The following is a 20667-nucleotide window of genomic DNA, read 5'->3' as shown; positions in this document are numbered from 1 at the left end:
CCATAATTATGCGGAACCATAGTTTCCCCATCTTTCCCTATATTTCAGCTTCTTTTCTCTGAAGTTAAAATATGTATTAAAATGTCTTCATAACTTTGACAGTTGAGAAGTGCATTTGACAATGATTTACAGAAAACCTACTAGCATTAAGAACAAGAACACAAGTCAGGAAAAAATTAAAATAGAAGAAATACCCTTCATTATTAAAATAGTACAATGAGAACCCCCCCTGAAAATAGCTTCATCAACTTAATTTCTGCTTACATAACACTTAATAATGTTAACATGGTTAATTTAAAAACAAAAATATTTTTTAAAATATTAAAAACATCCTTATGTAAAAATAAATTTGGCATTCCTTTTCTTGCTGTTTTTCCTGAAATAAAATTTCTCCCACAGTACTGATCCCAGTTCCATTAATGACGTTGTCTTCTGCTGTGAGATTTGCGTATTTAGCACATAGTTGTTCTCTCCTGTGCTGCCTGTAGGATGCCACTGCTATATACCTCCACTCTAGGATCTCACTGGAAAGAATGAGCAAGAGAGAACTAGAAAGTCAGTGCAAATAAAACACCTCTGTTTTGCTGCTGACCATGGGAAGTTTGGTAGGTTTTTTTACTTAGACTGAAATTTTGAATTCACTAAGTCAGTGCATTATTTGGCATAAAACTAATTTGGGCCAGAATGTCACACCTGCCTTCTATGACCTCCCCTTAGCAGCTATTAGCTGTGAGTTAGGAGTGGTGGACACCTCAGTGAAGCCAGGATTTCACTCTAAACAGAAAGTATGGCAAATGCTTCCTGTCATCCTTGAAGGGAGCACAATTAAGAAATAAATATATCAGAAAGAGACTGCTTGCTTTGATTATGATATGCCTTTATCTGTTAAATAGTGTTATGATATCAGAAATCTTATTTCTGTGTACAAACTTAGACCATTCTCAACTCTTTCTGAATAACAAAGAAGGATTGAGGAGCTTTTGTTTTATTTCATCTGTTTTTTTGCTACAAAGCACTGTGGTTTTGTGGTAGGTGGGCTTTTTGTTTGGTTGGTTTGAGTCTTTTTCTGGAACCATTCCTGCTCATAGACATCAATTAGCAAGCAGAATGCTTGGACAGTGGAAGCTAACACAATGGCAGAGTTACACGATCAATACCATATAAAGCAGTAATGCAGCTACACTACTGCTACTTACCATTTCTTTCTGTTAAATCCCAACTTTTTTTAAGCCATCCCAGTGTGTGTGAAACTATTGTTACCTCCCTTAAAAAGTTTCAACTTCCCAAAATGCTGTATGCTGCTCAGTAAGGTTAACCCTGCAGTATTTGCTCCCATAAATAAAACCTTATATTTGATTTCACTGTATCACCTTTTTCCTGGGCAATCTTAACTGCCCTACAAAAATGGACATACCATTATTTCCTACTCAATCATTTTCACGTCAACAGCAAGCTGTTCACAATGTTTTCTAGCCGAGGAAAGCAAAGCCTTGCACTCAGTTTAATGATGTTTATCTCGCAGTAATGTGATAGTTTCGCAGCAAGCCAGCCATCTCCAAATTTTAAGGGAATGTTCTAAGTACATGTTGAGAGCATTCTTTTTCTGACAGCTGGAAAACTGGAATGGGAAAAGCAGGATTGAAACAAATTTTGAAGTTGCTTAGCAATGCCTCATCTAACTTGTAACTGCTTATTTTTCAAAAATATTTGATTAGTCACTACTATCAAGTAGGATAGTATGCTACTATCATTCAGAGCTGCTTTCTCTCATGTGTGCTGAGACCCTGTTTGCAGACCTGCTTTACTTACAAAACTAGTCCAATTTTAGTGGCACATAATCATTTAAGTGAATACCTGCCATGCATCATTTCACAAAAAATATGTACATTTCTAGTGTTTTGCACTGAAAAATACTATCTGTATCACTTTTTTTTGTACCAAAAAAATAGGGACAGAATCCGGCAAATGAACTGAACACTTCTGTGACAAAGCAAAATAGTTGCTGGAATAAGGGAGGGAGAACAATCACTGGGATCTGCCAATATGAAGAAGAGATAGAGGATTGTACAAACTCCTATTGGTATGTCTGTCATGTAACAAATAAGAGACCAACAGAAACTGGAAGATGAAGATGAAAAGATCAACAGGACCATACTTATTATGATTTTCCATCTGTTCTTGAATTACCAGGTTAATCAGAATTCATAATGAAAATGCTATAGGTACAAATATTGGGAAGAACATTTTAGGTAAGTTGGTCATACATTAATAGAAAATAATTATTTCTTGAATTTATAGTGAAGAAATAGCAGAGTTTAGGTAAGCTCTAGCTGTGCATATCTACAGTAATGGAAATTTTTATGATGGCACTGAATCATAGTCTTGAATGCTTTGGAAAGCAATGGTGCCATCAATAGTGACAGAGCTTGACAAAAAAAGCGAGATTTGGAACAATCCATTTCAGTTTTGAAAAACTGGATTTAAAACTGCTATATAGTTAACTTTAGAAAGATAAATAGTTCATCTATTACGCACCAAGTCCCGAAGTTCTTGCTGCGCTAAAGCTTGTGCGGAAATGGGAAATTCTCCGAGTGACGCTCACCGGGTCCGGAGACCTGCACCGCGCGCGCCCTCTGCTGGACGAGAGCGGAAGATGCCCCGACTCGCCCAGCAAGGCTTCTGCCACTTTAACGGGATTCTTACACCTGAAATCGCAGCGCTTCCTGATTCTAGAGTGATTTTAAATTATTTATTTGAGTCACCGATTAAAAAATTGTGAGTTTCTATATCACTCTTCTTCTATTAATATCGTCTGTTTCCCTTATATCCTTCAATGATTATTCAACTGCAACCTAAAGAGAAAAGCAGTTTGCCTGCAGGAAATAATGAAACAAGAAGAGCACATTAAACTAAATCCTTGTCAAAAACATAGAAGGAAAAGTATTACTGTAACATTCATCCATCTCTGCTGTTTCCTTTACAGGGTACAGGCAACATTAAGTCTTAGTGGTAGTTTAAAACCTTAGAATTCCTTTGGGTCTTGTGGAATAAACATTATACAAGCCAAAACTTTCAATACTGAATCGAGACTCTGAGATTGCTCCTCACTATGCACATACACATGCCTGACTCTGCACAGCTGATTTAGAATCATAGAATGGTTTAGGTGTGAAGGAACCTTAGAGGTCATCTAGCTCCCATCATCCTGCCATGAACAGAGACACCTTGCACTAGATCAGGTTGCTCAAAGCTCCATCCAACCTGGTCTTGAGCACTGCCAGCATTGTGGCATCCACAACTTCTCTAGGAAACCTGTTCCAGTGCCAGAATCAGTTATTTTTGACTCCATGTATTTAAATTTTTTGTCTCAGGTTACAGGCAGTGTTTGTTTGCATCCATATTCACTGAAAACTAAGAGATAAATGATCCACATCATTATGGAGCATACATTTTAGATAGGACAGAAATGGCAGAAAATAGAATATTTTGCTCTTCTGTGAAGTCAGAATTACAGAGGTAACTACTACTAGGCCACTATTGATCAAAAAGTTCTTAATGATAAATCTTCACAGTCAGCAGCTATAATCCCATGCCATTCTTGTTCTCTAGGATATTTCTTTGTGCTACTGCCCTGCTATCCAACTCCTGTGTAATTGCTGAGGATAATGATTTCCTTTTCATTCTCCAAAATATTATCTTCTATCTAAATACAGTTGATGTGGCAGTGGCATTAATCACTATGTGTTCAGGTTAGAAATTGCTCTCAGCACATTTCTCATCCAACCTCATGCTCAGAATAGGGTCACAGTGAATACAGACCAGCTTGCTCAAGGTTTTATCAGTCAAATTTTATAAACCTTTAAGAATAGATGTTGCAAATCCTATCCGGGCTATTCCCTCCTCTGGTTAATTATCGTTACACTTTGTTTGCCTGTATATTCAGTCAGATCCTCCTATTTTAATGTATGTCCACTGTCACTTCTCCTACTGTACCCCACTGACTCCATTGTCTGGCCAGCCTCCCTGCCAGCCTGCTGTTCAGGTCCCACTGCCACCTCTTCTTTGGGCTGAACAAGCCCAGCTTCCTCCCCTCTCCACACAAAACAAGTACTACACAGTCCAACACCCTGATGACCCTCCCCTGAACCCACTCCAGTTTATCAGTCTGTTTCTTGAACTGAGAAAATTAGATTCATCAAATGTCTCTTTACATATGGAAGCATTAAGCCTACTTTTTTCCCTGTTTTGAAATAACAGGCAACTTCTTGTTCTCCTGGGCTTAAGGGCTATTTTGAGAGATGAGGCTCACCTGTTTGTACTGTTCATTATAAAAATAACCTCTTCTATGCTGCTAGACAGCTCTTGATGCCCAGTATTCTTTATGCAGTCCATATGTTGGGTTTAAATAATGTAGATGGCTTTGAATCAGTCTTCTGAGCCAGAAGAAATTCACCTTTATCATGAAGATTACCATCTAACTCCATCAAACTGACAAACCCCAGCCTTTGTTGATGTCCTAGAACAGGCATACTGAGCTGAACTATCTGAGAGATAGTAGGTGAAATGATTGAAAGACCGTATGGCTTCCTATACTGACATTTTAATGTCAACAGCAAACCTTTTAGAAAACAGGGAAAGCTTAACAATCTTCCCTTACAAATCCTGTTTGTTCTGGCAGTCCCCTGCTTAGGGGCCTTCTGAGCTGGAAGCTGCTTCCCTGTACTAGTGCTTAATACTGCTTGACAGACCTCTCATCCATGAATTTCTCTATTAAATTTTAACACATGCATACTTGGTATTCAAATCATCTTATGTTAAGAGTATATTTTTGTTTAAATTTTATGAAGCACTCTCTTTTTAAGTCTGCTGATTGTTGATATATTTTGTGCACATTTTTTTTTGATAGGAACATGGCTAATTGTTTTCTATTCTCTGTGCTTTGTGCCAGTCAGAACCTTTAAAATTCTATCACTTCTCCTTGAGCAGCATATTTTCCAAGGTGGTGATTCCAAATGACTTACTTTTTTCTTTGCACAAGAAGGTACTCCTTACTTTGCTCACACTTGTCATTCCCTGAACTATCAAAAATTCTGTGTAACTTTTTGACACTGACATCAAAGCAGCTCACTGTCCATGGAGCATAATGATGATTACACTATGCCTTTCCCAGCAGTATCAATACTTAGCTAAACCTAGTGACAGCTTTTCCATTAAATTAAGCAGATCAGAATTTAATCTACTGTTTTGCTTACTTTCCATTGTATTTCTTCAGTGCATCCTGGGAAGATCTCCAAATATTTTCCTTCCAAGTTTATGCCTTGGTTCCAGTTTTCCCATGTACAAAAGACTAGCAGTATCTTTAATAATTTCAGACAAACATGCAGAAAACAGTACTGTAGGTGTTCTAATATGATAAAGGAGTCAGTTCATTGTTTGATTAGTGCTGTGATAAAAACGCTGTGGTATTCTTTTTTTTTCCTCTGAAAACTGCAGGCTGAAAGTTTCATGGGGAAAAAAAACATTCACACTCATTTTTGTTGTGGGAATGTTCACACACTTCTGTGGTGGATATTCACATTACTTTTGTTCTTAACACTTCATGCAGAACTATAATTTACATTCAGAAAAGCTCTTAATTATTGAGTTCAGAAAAAAAAAAAAATGAAAGCCTTGAAGGCTTCAATTGTTTTTACAGCCCTTCTTAAAGAAAATAACCTACACTCTCTATGTCCTGGAAAAATTAATCACCTCTTCTGCCTTCAGACTCCTATTTTAAAATTCTGGTTTTGTTCAAGTAAGGAAACCAAGGAACCAAGAATAAAAAAAAAAGAACCTCCATAAACATTACCATGCAGTTGTTAGTAATTCATGAAAAGAAAACCACTCTAAATTTTTCCATTGATTAATTCAAAATTTCTGACTCAACTTATTTTTATTTGCATGTTGTGATCTCTAGAAGGATGACCTCTATTCCAAAATAAATAAAAACTTAAAGAAAAAACCCGTTTACGCTTCTTCAATAGTACCACAACAAGAAAATACACACACATCTTAGTGCACAGATTAGCTATATTGCTCTCCACCTTGTGACAGTTCTGGGCTTTCATTAAGAGTTTACTAGTCCCAAACTATGACAGCTTTTTCTTTACACGTTAGAAAGTCACAAGTTTTAGGGACTGGTCTGCATTTTAAGTACTTCAACTAATATATATATTGATTACACAAAGTTATAAAAATTATTTATATAAATTATTTTATTGAATTTATTATAAAACTGTTGTTGAAAAGGACATGGTAAATAGACAGAAAAAGTGAACTGATACTAAAGAAAGCCTATCTTTAGGCTCCAAAAATGGTGACTCAGCCTTTGACTTGGGCCACTCAAAAAAACGTGTGCCAGTGCTGATGTGTATGCTGGGGAGACTACCACTTTATGTCTACCCACTTCATGCATTTTTTCCCCTCAGTTCCACTAAATATTGAGAAAACCTTATTCTCAAACCAATGGAACCATTTATTTTCCTCATCATGACATCATTACTTCTTTTGAAAACTGTTTTCTTCCCTATCTTTACCCAAAATAAGAACTGAGATAATTTAAACCAAGTAGAAGTCAAACTGAAATTTTAATGTAAATGTTGAGTCCCTATTTTAATGTAAATGTTGAGTCACTGATAAAACCACTAATATTTTTATATAAGTATAAACTACTGATATTTAAAATGTTTAAAGGGAAAATGAGGTTTCTCTTGGTGAAAAAGAAATATAGACTGCATTAAATCAAAGAAATCTGAAAACATAGTCATGACTAAGGACTGTGAAACAAGGTAAAATTTTAGGATAAGGAAACAATACAAGCAGCAAAGATATGAAAATGGCATCACTTTGTTCTTTCTATATTAAAATAGCAATAAATGACACCCAAGTTTGTGGGTACAGCAGCAAATCAAACTCACAGAGTGAAAATTAACTATAAATGGCATTTATGAAGAAATCTAAAGCTGTGCTACTGGTTAAGTAAGACTAAGTAAGCACTGAAGTACAGTGATGGAAGAGAGGTGCATGACACACCAGTCTCAGAAATCTAGCTTGGTCTGCAGAAGTGGTAAATGAACTACAGCATCACATCAAACAAAAGACATTTCAAGAAGTTGCAGTCAATTTTATTCACAGAAGTTGAAGCACTTAAAAGAATTTTTTTACTATTCTCAATGGTTAATTGTGTGTACTTAGAGAGTACTAGGTCCAATGTGTTCTGTGCCATCAGGTTTACAGGTTTTACTGGATTCAGCCACATAATATAAAGAATAATTACAACTTCAAGTATAAGAACATGATATGTTTTGTCAAATATTGCTAAACCCAGTTTCACTATCTTCTCTTTTAACATGAGAAAAAAAAAGTAGAGTTAATAAGGGAACTTTAAATTATGGCATTGCCATTAGGCCACACACTTCCAGCCCCCTTCAAACTTGGGGGATTATCAAGTGGTGACACGAGCAGCTCAGTCAAGCGAGAAGGAGCACCTGCTCCCTGTTGGTATGTACACTATCCAGCTCAAGCATGATTCTAATCCCTTGTCCTCGTCAAAATGAAGATGGTGTCTTGTTTCATATACTTTAATTTCTATAATACCGATCATCTTCTTTTTCTGTCTTTTTACCATATGAATACTTTAGTAAAAGTAAATTCCACAAGTTATTAAATAGCACCTAAGACATTTTCTATAGTTTGGATTAATTTCCTATATACGTAAGAATTACTATAATGGTTCTGTTTAGGCAAAGATTTTATTTTGTAAACAATATAATTAAAGTTTATTTTAAAATTATGTACTTTATAACACAAAATTATTGTAATCCTTTTTTTTTTTTTTTTTTTTTTGGAATTGTATAACCCATCCTGTGTGGGAAAGGAGAATGGTGTTTAGGGAAGTCTGGTGATATAATTCTTTATTTTTTCACACTGATTACTACCACCACAATGCCTATAAGGTTTTGTTGAGGAATACAGAAATAGCATTCTCTTCAGACTTATTCTATTTTCATTCACACATTATCTCAATGACTTGCTAAAATCCTCCCCGTTTTTTTATGTACAGTACAAATTTTTAAAGAGACAGTTCATTATTATCTTGCAGTTATCAACCCCTGCTACAAACATGCCCAGAAAACCTTTACAGAAATCACTTTTTGAATTCTTCTCACTCTTGACTCCATACATGATTCCCTACACAAGTCCTTCTATCCACTACCACTCTTTAGTGCATTCACTGATCTTGCTGCACATGATGGCATCCTGATGAAAAGCTTTTATTAGCAAGAGCAAAGAAGTGTGAAAGAGCACAATACAAATTTCTATGTGTAGGCACAAAAAGAGGTACATCCACTACTGAAGTGTAGGAGAGAACAGCACAAGAGGGACAACTACTGAGATCTTTCTATACACCACGCTAGCTTAACCTGGCTGTTGGAAACACAGCACTGGTGCACAGCACTGCAGCCAACACTAGCACTGCTGATCATGAGGATCCCATGCACTCAGTGTGCCACCACACTAGCTTTCAGCTTGTAGTTGATCAATAACTTTGGTATTAATGATGCTACTTCACTAGCTGGCTCATACCACAACCATCTACCTTCTCTCAAGCACTAAATTTCTGCAGAAAAAAGTACATTTGTTCTTCTCACCTGCTCTTCTATTAGTATAGGGTGGAAATATTCTGTGGTAGTGACCAGTTGTCTCATTTCTTATTTCTTGACCCATGGTCTCACATTGATTAGTCTTACTGACCCACTGCCTTATGAAATTTTGTTCTGTCCTTGCTCATTTTCACTCCATGACATAACACTGCAATTGAGTAAAATGCAGGTAGACTTGGGACACTACATCCAGCCACCCTAGAAACTGTCTACAGTAACTGAGAAACACAAACACAGCCCTGATATGTGGATATTCTCAGTTCAGTCAAAGAAAGGAGATAATTTCTCCCAGGCTGAGCCTGGGAAACTTAAAGAAAATGATTAAAACAATTATTATCTCTCTTTCTGCTCATGTTGTTTATAGATATGATTCTCCAGAGTGTGCTATTCATAGTTCACCAATGTGTGAGAGGTTTTCACTTTGAGACCAATCAAGTCTCAGCTTATCAAGTTGAGTTATAAAAGACACACTACTTTCTATTAAATGCCTTCTTTCACCTTCTGAAGACTGGAGTCTTTCTTTCCATCCCTGACTCAACAGTGACACTGATATGCCAAGAAACATCTAACCAATGTATCTTCAAGCAAAGTGCTGTCAATAGACAATGTAAGTACTCAGGAATCTGATCTCCAATTTATCCATGAGCACCCTTTTACGTAAAGAGCTGTGTGAATACAGGCATGTTACAGAACAGTAACAATGGGTGAAATTTCCACCTCCTCACTAGAGCCAACGCATCAACTGAATACAATTTTTAAGACTTACGTTTATAGCACTTTTGTTGGCACAATGTGTACGGAAAAAGGTCATTATTTGAACATTTAAAGAAAAAACACTAACTTTGCCATTAAACGGAGGGTTTTTTTTGGTGTAGTTGACATCTGCAGTGTCCCACCCAATGGTAAAAAAAATTAAATTGATCCTCTAAGTTTTGTTTGTAGATAACTCCTCAGATAAAAATTTGCTAATTTTATTGAAATAAGGGATAAAATAATTTGAATTTATAAACCCTGAATTTATGGAATAAGCAAAAACATTGAGAATGCTAGTGGTGACATGATATTGAAAAAAAAACAAACACATTCAGATACCATAGTGGTAACATAAGAAAAACTTCAATTTTGCCTGCACTGTACTTAAAAGCATTACTTCTATTGCAATAAAAACTGAAGTTCTTCCTTTAAACAATGAATTACAGCAATCATTTTACACACAGGGACATGACACTTTTTACTGAAACCTTGAAAACCTTGCCCACTACCCAACTAAAACTAGGTTATCAACCATATTTACCAAAAAAGAATAGATCTGACAGAATTATAAGAATTTCTTTATTATTAGCATTTACTGCAAAAATATAGGAAGATTTTAGCAAAAGATTCAAAGATTGGATTTTTCTGTTAGTGGAAACTCTATAATATTGTGTGATTTTTAAAAATCTTTTTTAAACAATATTAATTCAGCTGTTTAGAATTAAAAAGATTTTTTTGGTCATGCTGAAGTACACTTAAGTCTTATTCACTATCTCAAGTTAAATATTCATGTTACCATTTGAGTCAAAGCAAAAAGAACTGTGGTAGTATAGAGCTATTTCTTTTTTTTTTTTTTTTAATCTTAACAGCAGCGTTAATTCTTAAAGAGTTACAAGTTTGGTATATCAATATTTTATTGGTAAAGGTGTGCTGTACAAAACATAAAAACTTTATATACTCCAAGGGCAAGTTACTTCCCTTCCCTCTTGGGAATAGTATATTTTAATGTAGTTCTTCGAGGGTTTTAATTCTTCATGGGTTCTTAGGCAATTTTGAATTACAACATAAATATTTAATAGTAATGACATCCAGGAAAATATTTTCTGTGATAGAGATAATACACCCACATTAATAGTAAAATATACAAAGAAAAAAATCTAAACCTCCAACAACTAAAATGACATACACAATCTGCTTACTGACCTGTAACTAATTATAGTTTTATAGTATCTGCTGCTTTTCTTATCAAACTACAAGGTCACCTGGATTGTCATGAACTATGCACTTAGCTCATTGCCACTGCACAGCCACCTGCTTACTGTGCCTTCCATCACATCAAACAAGACACGACACAAACACCTGCCCCTCCAGAATGAGCCTCCCAAAAATACCACTTCTCCACCAGCAGACCCTTCCTTGCAATGCTACAAGCTCACCTAAAAAACTGCACCCATAACCAACCATCCAAGCACCTTGTGAATATCCATTTTGCTGCCACTTGCACTGTTCTCACAGTAACTTAATATATGGCACAGGTATTTGCCCCTGCAAGCAACATTTCCCTCCATGAGTCAGCACAGCCCCTGCAGGTAGCTACCTGCAAGGTTTGCAAGCTCTCCAGAGCCCTCGTCAGCTGCATTATCACTTGTTTAATGAATGCTGCCACATGCCAGTGCCTTTCACACTGCCCTGGAAACAAATTAAGAAATACAGCATGCATCCGCTTCTCTGAGCCAAAGCTTCCAATTCTCCTGTCCTCCCAAACACAGGACTCTTTCTTGCAAAAGCTGCAAGCCTATCCGAACTCCTGCTGCCCCAGTCACCCCACTCATAGCTTGTGAATGCTGTCACAACACTGAACAAACTGAAGCCCAGAAAACTTATCAGCCACTTTGTAACAAAGCTATTCCACCACATCAGAACTTGTCCAACTGAGCACATGTCTAAAATGCCCTAGATACATCTTGCAAGCACCACCATACACTATTGTCCCATATAAGTGGTCCCCCATACAAAGTCTTAGCAGGGGAAAAATCCAGTCTGGGTAAGGCTCTTCACTGCCCTTTCATCAACAGATCTCTCAAGGCTATGAGCCCACAAGGAGTCCTTCCACTTACCTTGACCTCACATTTGGTTCATGAACACTGTTGATACCAGGAGTTCCCATCACCCTGACTGACCTCACAGCACCTGGAAGTACATTCCTCCCAGGCTGAGCTCGCCCTGCTCAAATCAGTCTCTTCTCACAAGGCTACAAACAAGAGAGTCTGAATTTCAATCTCATCTTTCTTGGCACGAGTACACTTGTTATCACAGCAAATGGAAACATAGGAAACGAATCTGTTTCAGGACATGAATGTGGCCACCCCTGCCTGCTTAGGTCTCTGGGTCCCTTGTACCAAGGCTGAGGAACGAGCAAGGCTCTTAGACATTTCCAGCCCAGAGCTGCCTGCGCACCCAGCAGACACCCGGCACCGCAGCCCCCGCTCCGGACAGAGCCCCGGGATGTCCCTGGGCACTCCTGCAGGCAGGCAAACCCCTTTGTACCCAAACTTACAGCCCGAAACTGACACGGGGGAGATTCAGATTAGATATGGGGAAAAATTTCACTGTTAGGGTGGTGAGGCATTGGAATAAGCTGTCCAGGGAGGTGGTGGAGTCCCCATCCCTGGGGATGCAACACGACGTGTCCGGATGTGGTGCTGGGTGATGCGCTTTCGTGGTTTAGGGGTTAGAGCGGCAAGTGCCGGGTGGACGGTCGGAATCGGCCACTTTAAGTCTCTCCCCACGTGATGACTCCATGACTGCATGCATGCAGCACTTAGAGCAAAGTAGAGACTAAGATACGCGGTAGCACCTTGCAGATGAGGGTCTCCCACTCCCCGTGCCACCAAATCCAGTCGTGGGAGCGAGCTGCGCAAGGCACCGCCTAGCCCCACACCCCTCCCGGCCACGGCTGCCGGGCACCGGGCAGGCGTCCCGAAGCGAGGCTTCCCACCGGGCCGCGATGCTGCCGAAGTTCGGCACTATTCGGGAGCACCGAGGTGCGGGGCTCCCGCACATCCTCCCCGCAGCCCCGCGGGACGGCCCCGGCCCGCCGGCACCGCCCGCACGCCTGCTTTAGGTACTTTTACAGCAAGAAGCAAAACCAAAAGGACTGAAAGTGCTTGATACTTCTTAGCGCACCTTTTGCCTTTCCTCAAACCCCCTTCCCCCCCTCCCGCTGTCCCTCGGTCAAGACCGAGAGCTGGCCTGTCTCAGCCTCCCGGCCCCAGGAGGGAAGGACAGGCAAACCCTTCTCGGGAGCAAGAGGAGCGGACAGCTCTTCATGGCCCCGATTCCCCCTCCCTGCCCCCGTTGGCTGCGCTGTGCCGCGGGCCGGGGCCGCCGGCTCCCGTCACTTCCGCCCCGGCAATCGCCGCTCTCCCGCCGGCAGCGCAGGCGCCGCGCGGGCCGCGGCGGGCGCGCGGCGTCACGCGCGCGGGCGGTTGCCGCGGTGACGCGAGCCCGCCCCGCCTTAAGCGCCGCCTCGCCGGGCCGGCCGCGCTCCCGCTGACGGAGGCGAAGATGGCGGCGGCGGCGTCCGACCTGCTGACGGGCTGGTGCCTCTTCGGCCTGGCGCTGCTGGTGAGAGACGGCTCTCCCGCCCTGCGGCGCGCCCTCACGCCTCCCCTCCCCTGAGCCGGCTGCTGTCCTTTTCGGCCGCTCGCTGTTCCGGTCTCCTCGCCCGTGCCCCCGAGCCTGCCCCGCCGCGAGTGCTGCCCTGCGGCTCCCGCGGGAGCCTCGGCGGTGGGGCCGCGGGGCAGAGCGGGGAGCGGGGAGCGGGGGCTGCCGGGTCCTTCTGCCCGGCGAGCCGCGCTGCTCGTGTTTCCGCGTGCTCCGGGTGTGAGCGCTGGCCGTGTTGCTCGGGCAGCTCTTAAGGGAGAGTGACTTTTGTGTGGTCAGTATAACCCTGGTGCCGAGTGTTAAAGTGAAAGATATGCTATACCAGTCGTACGTACAGGGTCTAACATCAGTACTTATTTGCTAACACTGCTATATACAACTCCTAAGTATTTTTTCCCGTGTATTTCAGGCCATTTTAATTTTCTGCTGGATTTATGTGCGCAAGTATCAGAGTCGGCGGGAAAGTGAAGTGATTTCTACCATAACAGCAATTTTTGCCTTGGCCGTTGCTCTTATCACATCAGCACTCCTGCCAGTGGACATATTTTTGGTCTCATACATGAAAAACCAAAATGGTACATTTAAGGTATGGACTTTAAAAAATGTTAATTGCCTCTTCAGAACAAGCACTTGTGTTGCAAAAGGATGCTCCTGGGTTGTGAAAGTGTCTGAAACCAGTGCTAATACCTGTTTTAGTGACATGAGTTTTCTCAAAACTGCATACAAGTACTGTGCATAAAGCACTCATATCTTGTATTTGAACTAGATTTTAGTTTTGGCTTCTATGCGTTCTCAGATGTTCTACTCTTTTCCAAGTGCTTGTTCCTTCTCTTGTGCATAAGAGTGAATGTACTGTCCTGAAGATATAAACAAATGGCTTAAGTGTTGCTTTTTAGTTCATCATGATGGGGCATTGTAGAATAAAATTTGTTGCCTTTTGTTCAAAAATAGACTGTATTGCCCCTTTGTAATTTAGGATTATTTTAATTGTCTTTTCTGTCAGCAAGAAAAATTAGTACTGGAACATTTAAAGATTTATTGTGGTAATCTACCTGCAATGTAAAGCCTGAATTAACAAGCGTTTTGAAAGCTGCAGAAACTCTTGGCAGAGGGGAATGCAGTAGTAATATCTCTATTTGGCTGATAAAGCCTTAGCTGAATTACTGCATTTATAAACTGTAGGGGGTTGCTATGCAAAATGAGTTCCTAATTAGATGAGTGTTTGCTGTCATCTGCTCTTAAGTATTTCTGGAAGAGATCTTCCCAATGCTTCAAATATTACTTGAATTTTCAAGAAGAATTCTTGAAGGTATTGGCTCTGCGTCTTTGTGGGGACATTGTGTGTAACAAGAAGTCATACTGGAGCATGTAGTTAATTTGAGTAGCAACTTACTTGGGTTTGGAGGTTAACTGGATCTCTTGTAAAAGTTATGATCCTGAAACAAATGATGGAGTGGGAGAAGGGTGAATGCCTGCACACCGGACTGTATTCCCTTCCAGCCCTACTTCCAAAGGAAGATATAGGTCTTGCCAGATCTGTGTAATGCTTCAAAACTAGCTTGCAGCTAGTGCAGTGCTTTTTGGTTGGTGCTTATATAAATGCAAGTAATGAGAAACCTTTAGAATTGAGCTGTGATGTGTTTTTTGTCATCTTTATTGCTCAGGGTTAATAAATTAAGCTGTTGCTCAATGTTATTCTGAGAAGTTTGTGTTTTTTAGATCTTGCTTGTTTGGAATTAAAGTCATTATAGAAGATGGAAGAGAACTTTCATATGTCAGGGTTCTAGCAATTCAATGAAAATAATAGTCTTAAATACATTGAGCCTAAGTATCTAGAGAAATAACCATGATGCAATGGGGTCCAGCTGAAAAATGCACATTGGGGGGGACTAAGCAGAATTCACTGTTGCAAAGGACACCTTTTTGCTAATGTATACTTTGCCTGTTTAGAAACAAACCTGTGAGAACAGGTCATCAAAGGTGGTTATGCAGTCACTACAAATTTAGTTAAGGAAATACAATTACTAGAAGAAAAACTACTTATAATGCTGTTTTTCATTAACTGATCTCCTTGTTAATGGACACATACTGTGATATGGGGCGGTGGGTAGATGCTATTTAAAAATTGTAATGAGAGCAAACCTTCATGCTTGTGATAAAGACTTTTTGTCAAGTACTTTTTTGCCTATGCTTTTGAGGCTTCTTTGTCCTGCTTAGATCCTAATGTTTGTAGATACTTCTCATGGCTTGTTGAAATACAGTTGCTCCATATTGCCTTAAAGAAGCATTCTTCTGTGTCTTTTAAGTCTCAGCTGAATTGAGTTTCCAGCTTTGTAGAAATAACATGAGATCTACTGACATTAATGCATTTGATCCAAACATAGGTGTTGAAATTATAGTATAGAAATAGTAATTTGGCCTTCTAAGTTGAGTGAATTTGAAATCAGTCAGCACCTACAAACCTATAGGTAAAAACAGCTTTATGGATTCAGTAATTTCAGTTCAGGGCTAATGCTGAGGTAGGAGGCTGACAACATCTTAAAATGAGACACAAGATGTCCTGCACAGGACTGGGAGTGGTGGTCCTGATGGATCCTGATGGTCCCTTTCAATTCAGTATTTTGTATTATTCTGTGGTCTTCATGAGTTGTTAAAGCTTTTAAACTGCCCTTGGTAACATGTCCTTCTTTCCTGCCATTGCTTCGCAAGTAGGCTAGACTGAATTGTGTTTAGAATATTTCCTGAAGATTACTGGACCGTTCTTTCAAGCCCAACACTTCCAAGATCCTATAAATGATGCTGGGGTCTGAAGGACTGTGACTGGCAAGAAACCTTTGTGTCTTTGGATGGGCAGAGTAAGTTAAGTCTTTAATCTTGGTGACTTTTTGAGGGAGATCCAGGTAGCAGATGTGGATGCTATTCTCTATAGATAAATTAGTAGTTAATAAAAAAACTCCAACTGGATGATTTCAGAGCTGATGCCAAAAGAGTAGTGGCACTTCCCAGATTCTAATTAAAAAATTTTTTCTTCTACTTCCCAGCTGTAATTCCTGGTATCAATGTTAAAAGTTATGAGAAACAAGGGTGCTCAACTTGAAAGAGGTACTATATGTGAACTTTCAGTTCATTTTTTAATGTATCTGACCCTACTGTCAACTTGTAAATATAGCTGAGGGTATACAAGGTGAATAAGCTTGTAGCAAACCTGGAGAATCACGTTACACTAACAGCAGAGGTTAAATTGAAGGCTTTGATGGTTCAATGTTCTCATTGTGAATTTTGTGTGTGTTCTGTGACAAGGGAAGATGGTATGTCCTGGCTACAAAGATTGACTAAACTGTAATACCCAAGCAGAGTATCTTTTTCTGAAGCTTGTGAATATTATGTTTCTTTCTGGAGGAATTCACTTTAAAGTGTTGTGTAGCCCTTTTCCATGATGTATTCTGAAGTGCTTTCCTTGACAAGGGCTGTATGCTATGTCTCAGTCAGCCTTTGTTACCTTGAGGCTTTGTTCATTTCAACAGGACTGTTAAGATACTGTTCATACATCTTTCAATTACTACAAATTATCATTTATGGTAAAAGTGGCTTGTAGCATTTAGCACATAATGGTGTATCTCACCATATTTTAAAACTTACCAAATATTATCTTAAAGTTTTTATACTCAGTGAATTGAGCAGGTTTGGTATTGGTAAGTTTTGCATAGTAGAATTCACTGTAATACCTTTTCTGGAGGGTGGGATTACTTTGATTCCTCGTACTGTTAAGTAGGAAAGGAGGATTTTGGTTTAATGATAATAAAAAACTTGAGTATTACCTTGCAAGTGAAGTCCTGATAATGTTCAACAGAACCACTGCAGCTTGAAGGTTTTGACTGTGAGCAATGTCAGTGCTTTAGTTTATTTCAAAGAACTTCGAATGATTCCAGTTGCATCTGATCTGTTTGATCTGAAAACTTACAACTAACACATAGGAAAAGAAAACCTTGCCATAGCTTAAAAACGTAATGTTGCTGCTGGAACCCAAGTTTTCTGAGTTTGACCTACAAGTCTCATAAATATTTAAAGCATAGCTGATGCAGTCCTGCAGCAGGAAGACTGCTTGAAACAAGGGTGTTCACATCCATTGTACTGTCATTTTCCTACTGTTTTAGCAGAAGGCAGGGAAGGTGATGAAACCTTTCATTTTCTTTTTGAAATGTATGAATTCTTGCTACTATATTAAGTTAAAAGCCAGCTGCATTTCTTTCAGTCTGGTTAAGATTGAATGCTCACAAGCCTTGGGTGTCTGCATGAGCTGTTAAAAGCCAGTTGTCCTCTTAATGATTCAAATAGTAGCATCTGCTTAATGGGAGGTACTTTTTGCAGACCATTTAAAGTTTTTTTGCATCTTGGGAGGGTAAGAGGGGAACAACTCATTATGTAGCTGTTCAGAATACAAAACCACTAGAAATGTCCAGGGTTTTTATTTTCAGAAAGGTGCTAATGGAGAAGTTATTATTGACTGAGACCATGCAGTCTTCCTGAGTAAGAATTACTACTTATGAAGCAATAATACTTGGCCAAAACATTGTTGCTAGGCAGATGGGGCTGAGATGTGCATGTTTCTGGATGCTACTTTCCGACTGGTAGTCAAAATCCTTGTGCTGTCCCATTTTGGAGGTAACAGGCTGGAAGAGCTGAGATCTGGATAGGAAATTTCTTCATAACTAACCATGCTATGACTCCAGTCTTTCATACTGCATCTTCCTTTTGTTGCCTAAGCTTTGGGAGAGGCTAAGCAGAATGAGTGCTTCATCTACATTTGATGAAACATCACAAATACTGAGACCTGTAATGTTGCATAACTTTAAGCTTTAAGGGACATTTGTAGATAATGGGAGCTAGCTTCCCTGGGTACTCATGAAAGTCTTACAGCAGTGACAGTAAAAATGTCAAATTTAATGAAAAAAGAATGAAATTCATGGCTGTTCCTCACCAAAAACTGTGGAAAGTCAGATTAATTTACAATGGTTTTATGTGGGGAAGTTATTGGTATATTTTGAATAATACTGTTCTGTTAAAATATGTTAACATGAGTCACTAACTGGACAGAGTTGCTGGGAGAAGAAAGACTACTCAATGATTAATGTAGGAGCAAGTGCTCATTGTAACTAATTTTCCATGAATTTGATTATAAAATTAATCTTCTAAGGGAGCTTTGCTTTGGATTTAGCATTTAGGTAAGCTTTAAGTGTCTTAAGCTGCTTTTTACATCTTTACTTACATAGCAACGTTTTACTAGCATATGTACTTTTTACATGTTTTATTAATGTGATCTAGGTTACAAAATACTCAAGCATAATAGTTTAATCCTGGATCATCATGCTCATAGCATGTATCATTGCAATTTGTGGTTTCCCTTGTCTCTCAGTTCAATGCATTGGTACAGGTATTTTAAAGGTGCTACATGTTTGCTAAACTGCATGGAACAAAATGAAGAACAGCATAACAGTGCAGAATGCCTGATTTCTGCAGGTCCTAAGAGAATTTATGGTTCCATTTTCACACCTTAAACTGTTTGTTGAAGGCAGTATGAGTTTTCACCTCCCTAATCTATTGTGCTTCTAAGCCATTTGCTGTATATACTGTAAGCTTGGGTTGTAATTAATGGAAAAGAAAAAGACTAGCTCTAGGATGCTGTCCAAATGAGTTCTCAGCTGAGTCCTGATGTGCTAGTTGAGTAAATTCTTATACCTGGCAGCTTAGTATGTCGCCAGAGATGCTAAGACTGTCAGAGCTCTGATACTCATTAGGTAGCAGCACTTGCTTTTGACAAGGCAGTGCTGCTCTCACTAGCCTTTGAAACAGCTCAGATGAACTGGTTACTGCCTTTGAGTTGCTGATGGTGTGTGCATATGGATAATTTGCCAGTTAGAATTTTGCTTTTTAGTTTGTTTAAGTGTGGGGCTTCAGCAGCTGACTGAAAGCTGACATAATAATTATGATATACCATTGAATTTGCTTGCATTACAAATCCTTCTTATGCAGAGTAATGCAAAGTTTATATTCTGAGGCAGATGTAAGTAATGGTGAAATGCACACATTTGCAATTTGAGTTTGTTTAGTGTAATGTAGCAGCTCACTATTTTAATATGGTGTAGTGTATGTTTCCTAGTATAATACTCGGATCCTGTATGCACCTTAATTTGAAAAGCAAAATAAAAAGCAATTGCAATGTTTAAAGTTCTACATCTGTATTGGGTTAAAAGTGCTTTTCTGTAGCTGAAGGAGAAGCAGTTCTTGGGCAGCTAAGCCGTGTTGTATTTATTACTAGCTACCTCTTCTATACAGTGGCTGTGCCTCTTAAACTCTGGGTCTCACTGCTGCTTTTCTTGCTTGTTCTTGGTTTTTGTGCATTTTAAATGTTTCCATTGCTCATAGGACAGATCTTTTTTCTGGTAGCTACTTGGAATCAAGTAATGCACAGTCCATTTCAGTTTTGGTTTTCCCTTAGGCTTGATTAAAGAAAGCATTTTCTTAATATTTAACATGAGGCAACTTAAATGTATCTGTTCCTTACTTATTGTAATCAATTCTTTTGTGGTGTATTTTAATCCAAATGTCTAGAAATTTCTTTTTCAAAATGCTGTTGGGTGTTAGCCTGGCAGTCTTCACAAACTGAACTTATTCTGTACCTCACAGATACTTCAGGTGTTGCTTCTGCCCCTTCTGCTAAAATATTTTTCATTTTTATTTTTTGCTCATTAGATGTCAAAATGGATGTGTACTGTTCTGCTCAAATTCCGGCTGGATGATAATCTAATTTAGTTCATACAGTGAATTTTAAAATCTTAATGTAAACTGACCTACTGGAAGTCTTAATATAGTAAGAAAAAGGAAACTGGTGCTGATTTTCTGAGGTAATAGAAAATGTGTTCTTGATATGTCATCAAGCCCATATGCCAGATTACTTTATGCAATTCTGAGAGAACTGCTAAACCAAATGCCAAAGTGTCTTTATGTTGTATGGGAGCAATGTTTAAGTAGTGTGCTTATTTGCATTTTCATATCTCCCTGTTAGTGTGTGTGTCTTTACAACTAAAAGGGATTGATCTTATCAGTTTGAAGAAACAAAGCCTGGATACAGAAAGGAAAAAGGCTTTGACAGTACTGCATTTTTTTTTTTTCACCAATTCAGTTATGTTAGTGTGTTCTCTAGCTTTTAAAGAATTCTGCTTGTGGGTAACTACTTTCTTGCTCTTGACCACATATAGATTGGATCCCACAAAACTAGAACAATTCTGAAATATGTTTAAGCTATACTGGCAGCATTGGACCATTGTATTCAGTCCCTGAGTTTGTCTGCCAACGATTGTCATAAAATAATTACCTTCCTTAAACCAGTAGTTCCTCTCTTGGAGGAGAGGGAATGGGCACAAGAACTTGATTTCAGCCATCTGGCTGACTGCAGTTTCCAGCATAGTTAAGAGTTGCAGTTTGACTTTCATTGCTTCTAGTCTCTGGATCATTCCCCAGGACTAAGTAGTGCAGTTACTTCTGCTTT

At 39.2% G+C, this 20667-nt stretch overlaps 2 protein-coding genes across 7 annotated transcripts in view; one reads left to right on the top strand and one right to left on the bottom strand.

Annotated features, from left to right (window-relative positions):
• The window catches only part of COL19A1 (collagen type XIX alpha 1 chain), a 203702-nt gene extending 190832 nt beyond the window's left edge, over positions 1-12870 (bottom strand). For 2 of the 4 annotated variants that reach the window (XM_085576382.1, XM_085576378.1), the window contains exon 1: positions 2536-12870. The gene's annotated coding sequence lies outside the window, so the exon portion shown is untranslated. The remainder of the gene's footprint in view (positions 1-2535) is intronic. The other 2 variants (XM_085576381.1, XM_085576383.1) reach the window with 2 other exon arrangements.
• A 128-nt stretch (positions 12871-12998) lies between these two features.
• Positions 12999-20667, top strand: part of LMBRD1 (LMBR1 domain containing 1) — a 66079-nt gene continuing 58410 nt past the window's right edge. For all 3 annotated transcript variants that reach the window (XM_021530150.3, XM_021530149.3, XM_085576386.1), the window contains exons 1-2: positions 12999-13082; positions 13531-13707. In XM_021530150.3, coding sequence (XP_021385825.3) covers positions 13023-13082; positions 13531-13707 — 237 coding nt within the window. In that variant the 5' untranslated portion in view covers positions 12999-13022. The remainder of the gene's footprint in view (positions 13083-13530; positions 13708-20667) is intronic.

The sequence above is a fragment of the Lonchura striata genome, chromosome 3 (genome assembly GCF_050655825.1).
Source record: "Lonchura striata isolate lonStrDom1 chromosome 3, ASM5065582v1, whole genome shotgun sequence".
In the NCBI taxonomy this organism is placed as follows: Eukaryota; Metazoa; Chordata; class Aves; order Passeriformes; family Estrildidae; genus Lonchura; species Lonchura striata.
The sequence above is the reverse complement of the archived record's forward strand: the minus strand, read 5'-3'. Positions and strand labels throughout refer to the sequence as shown.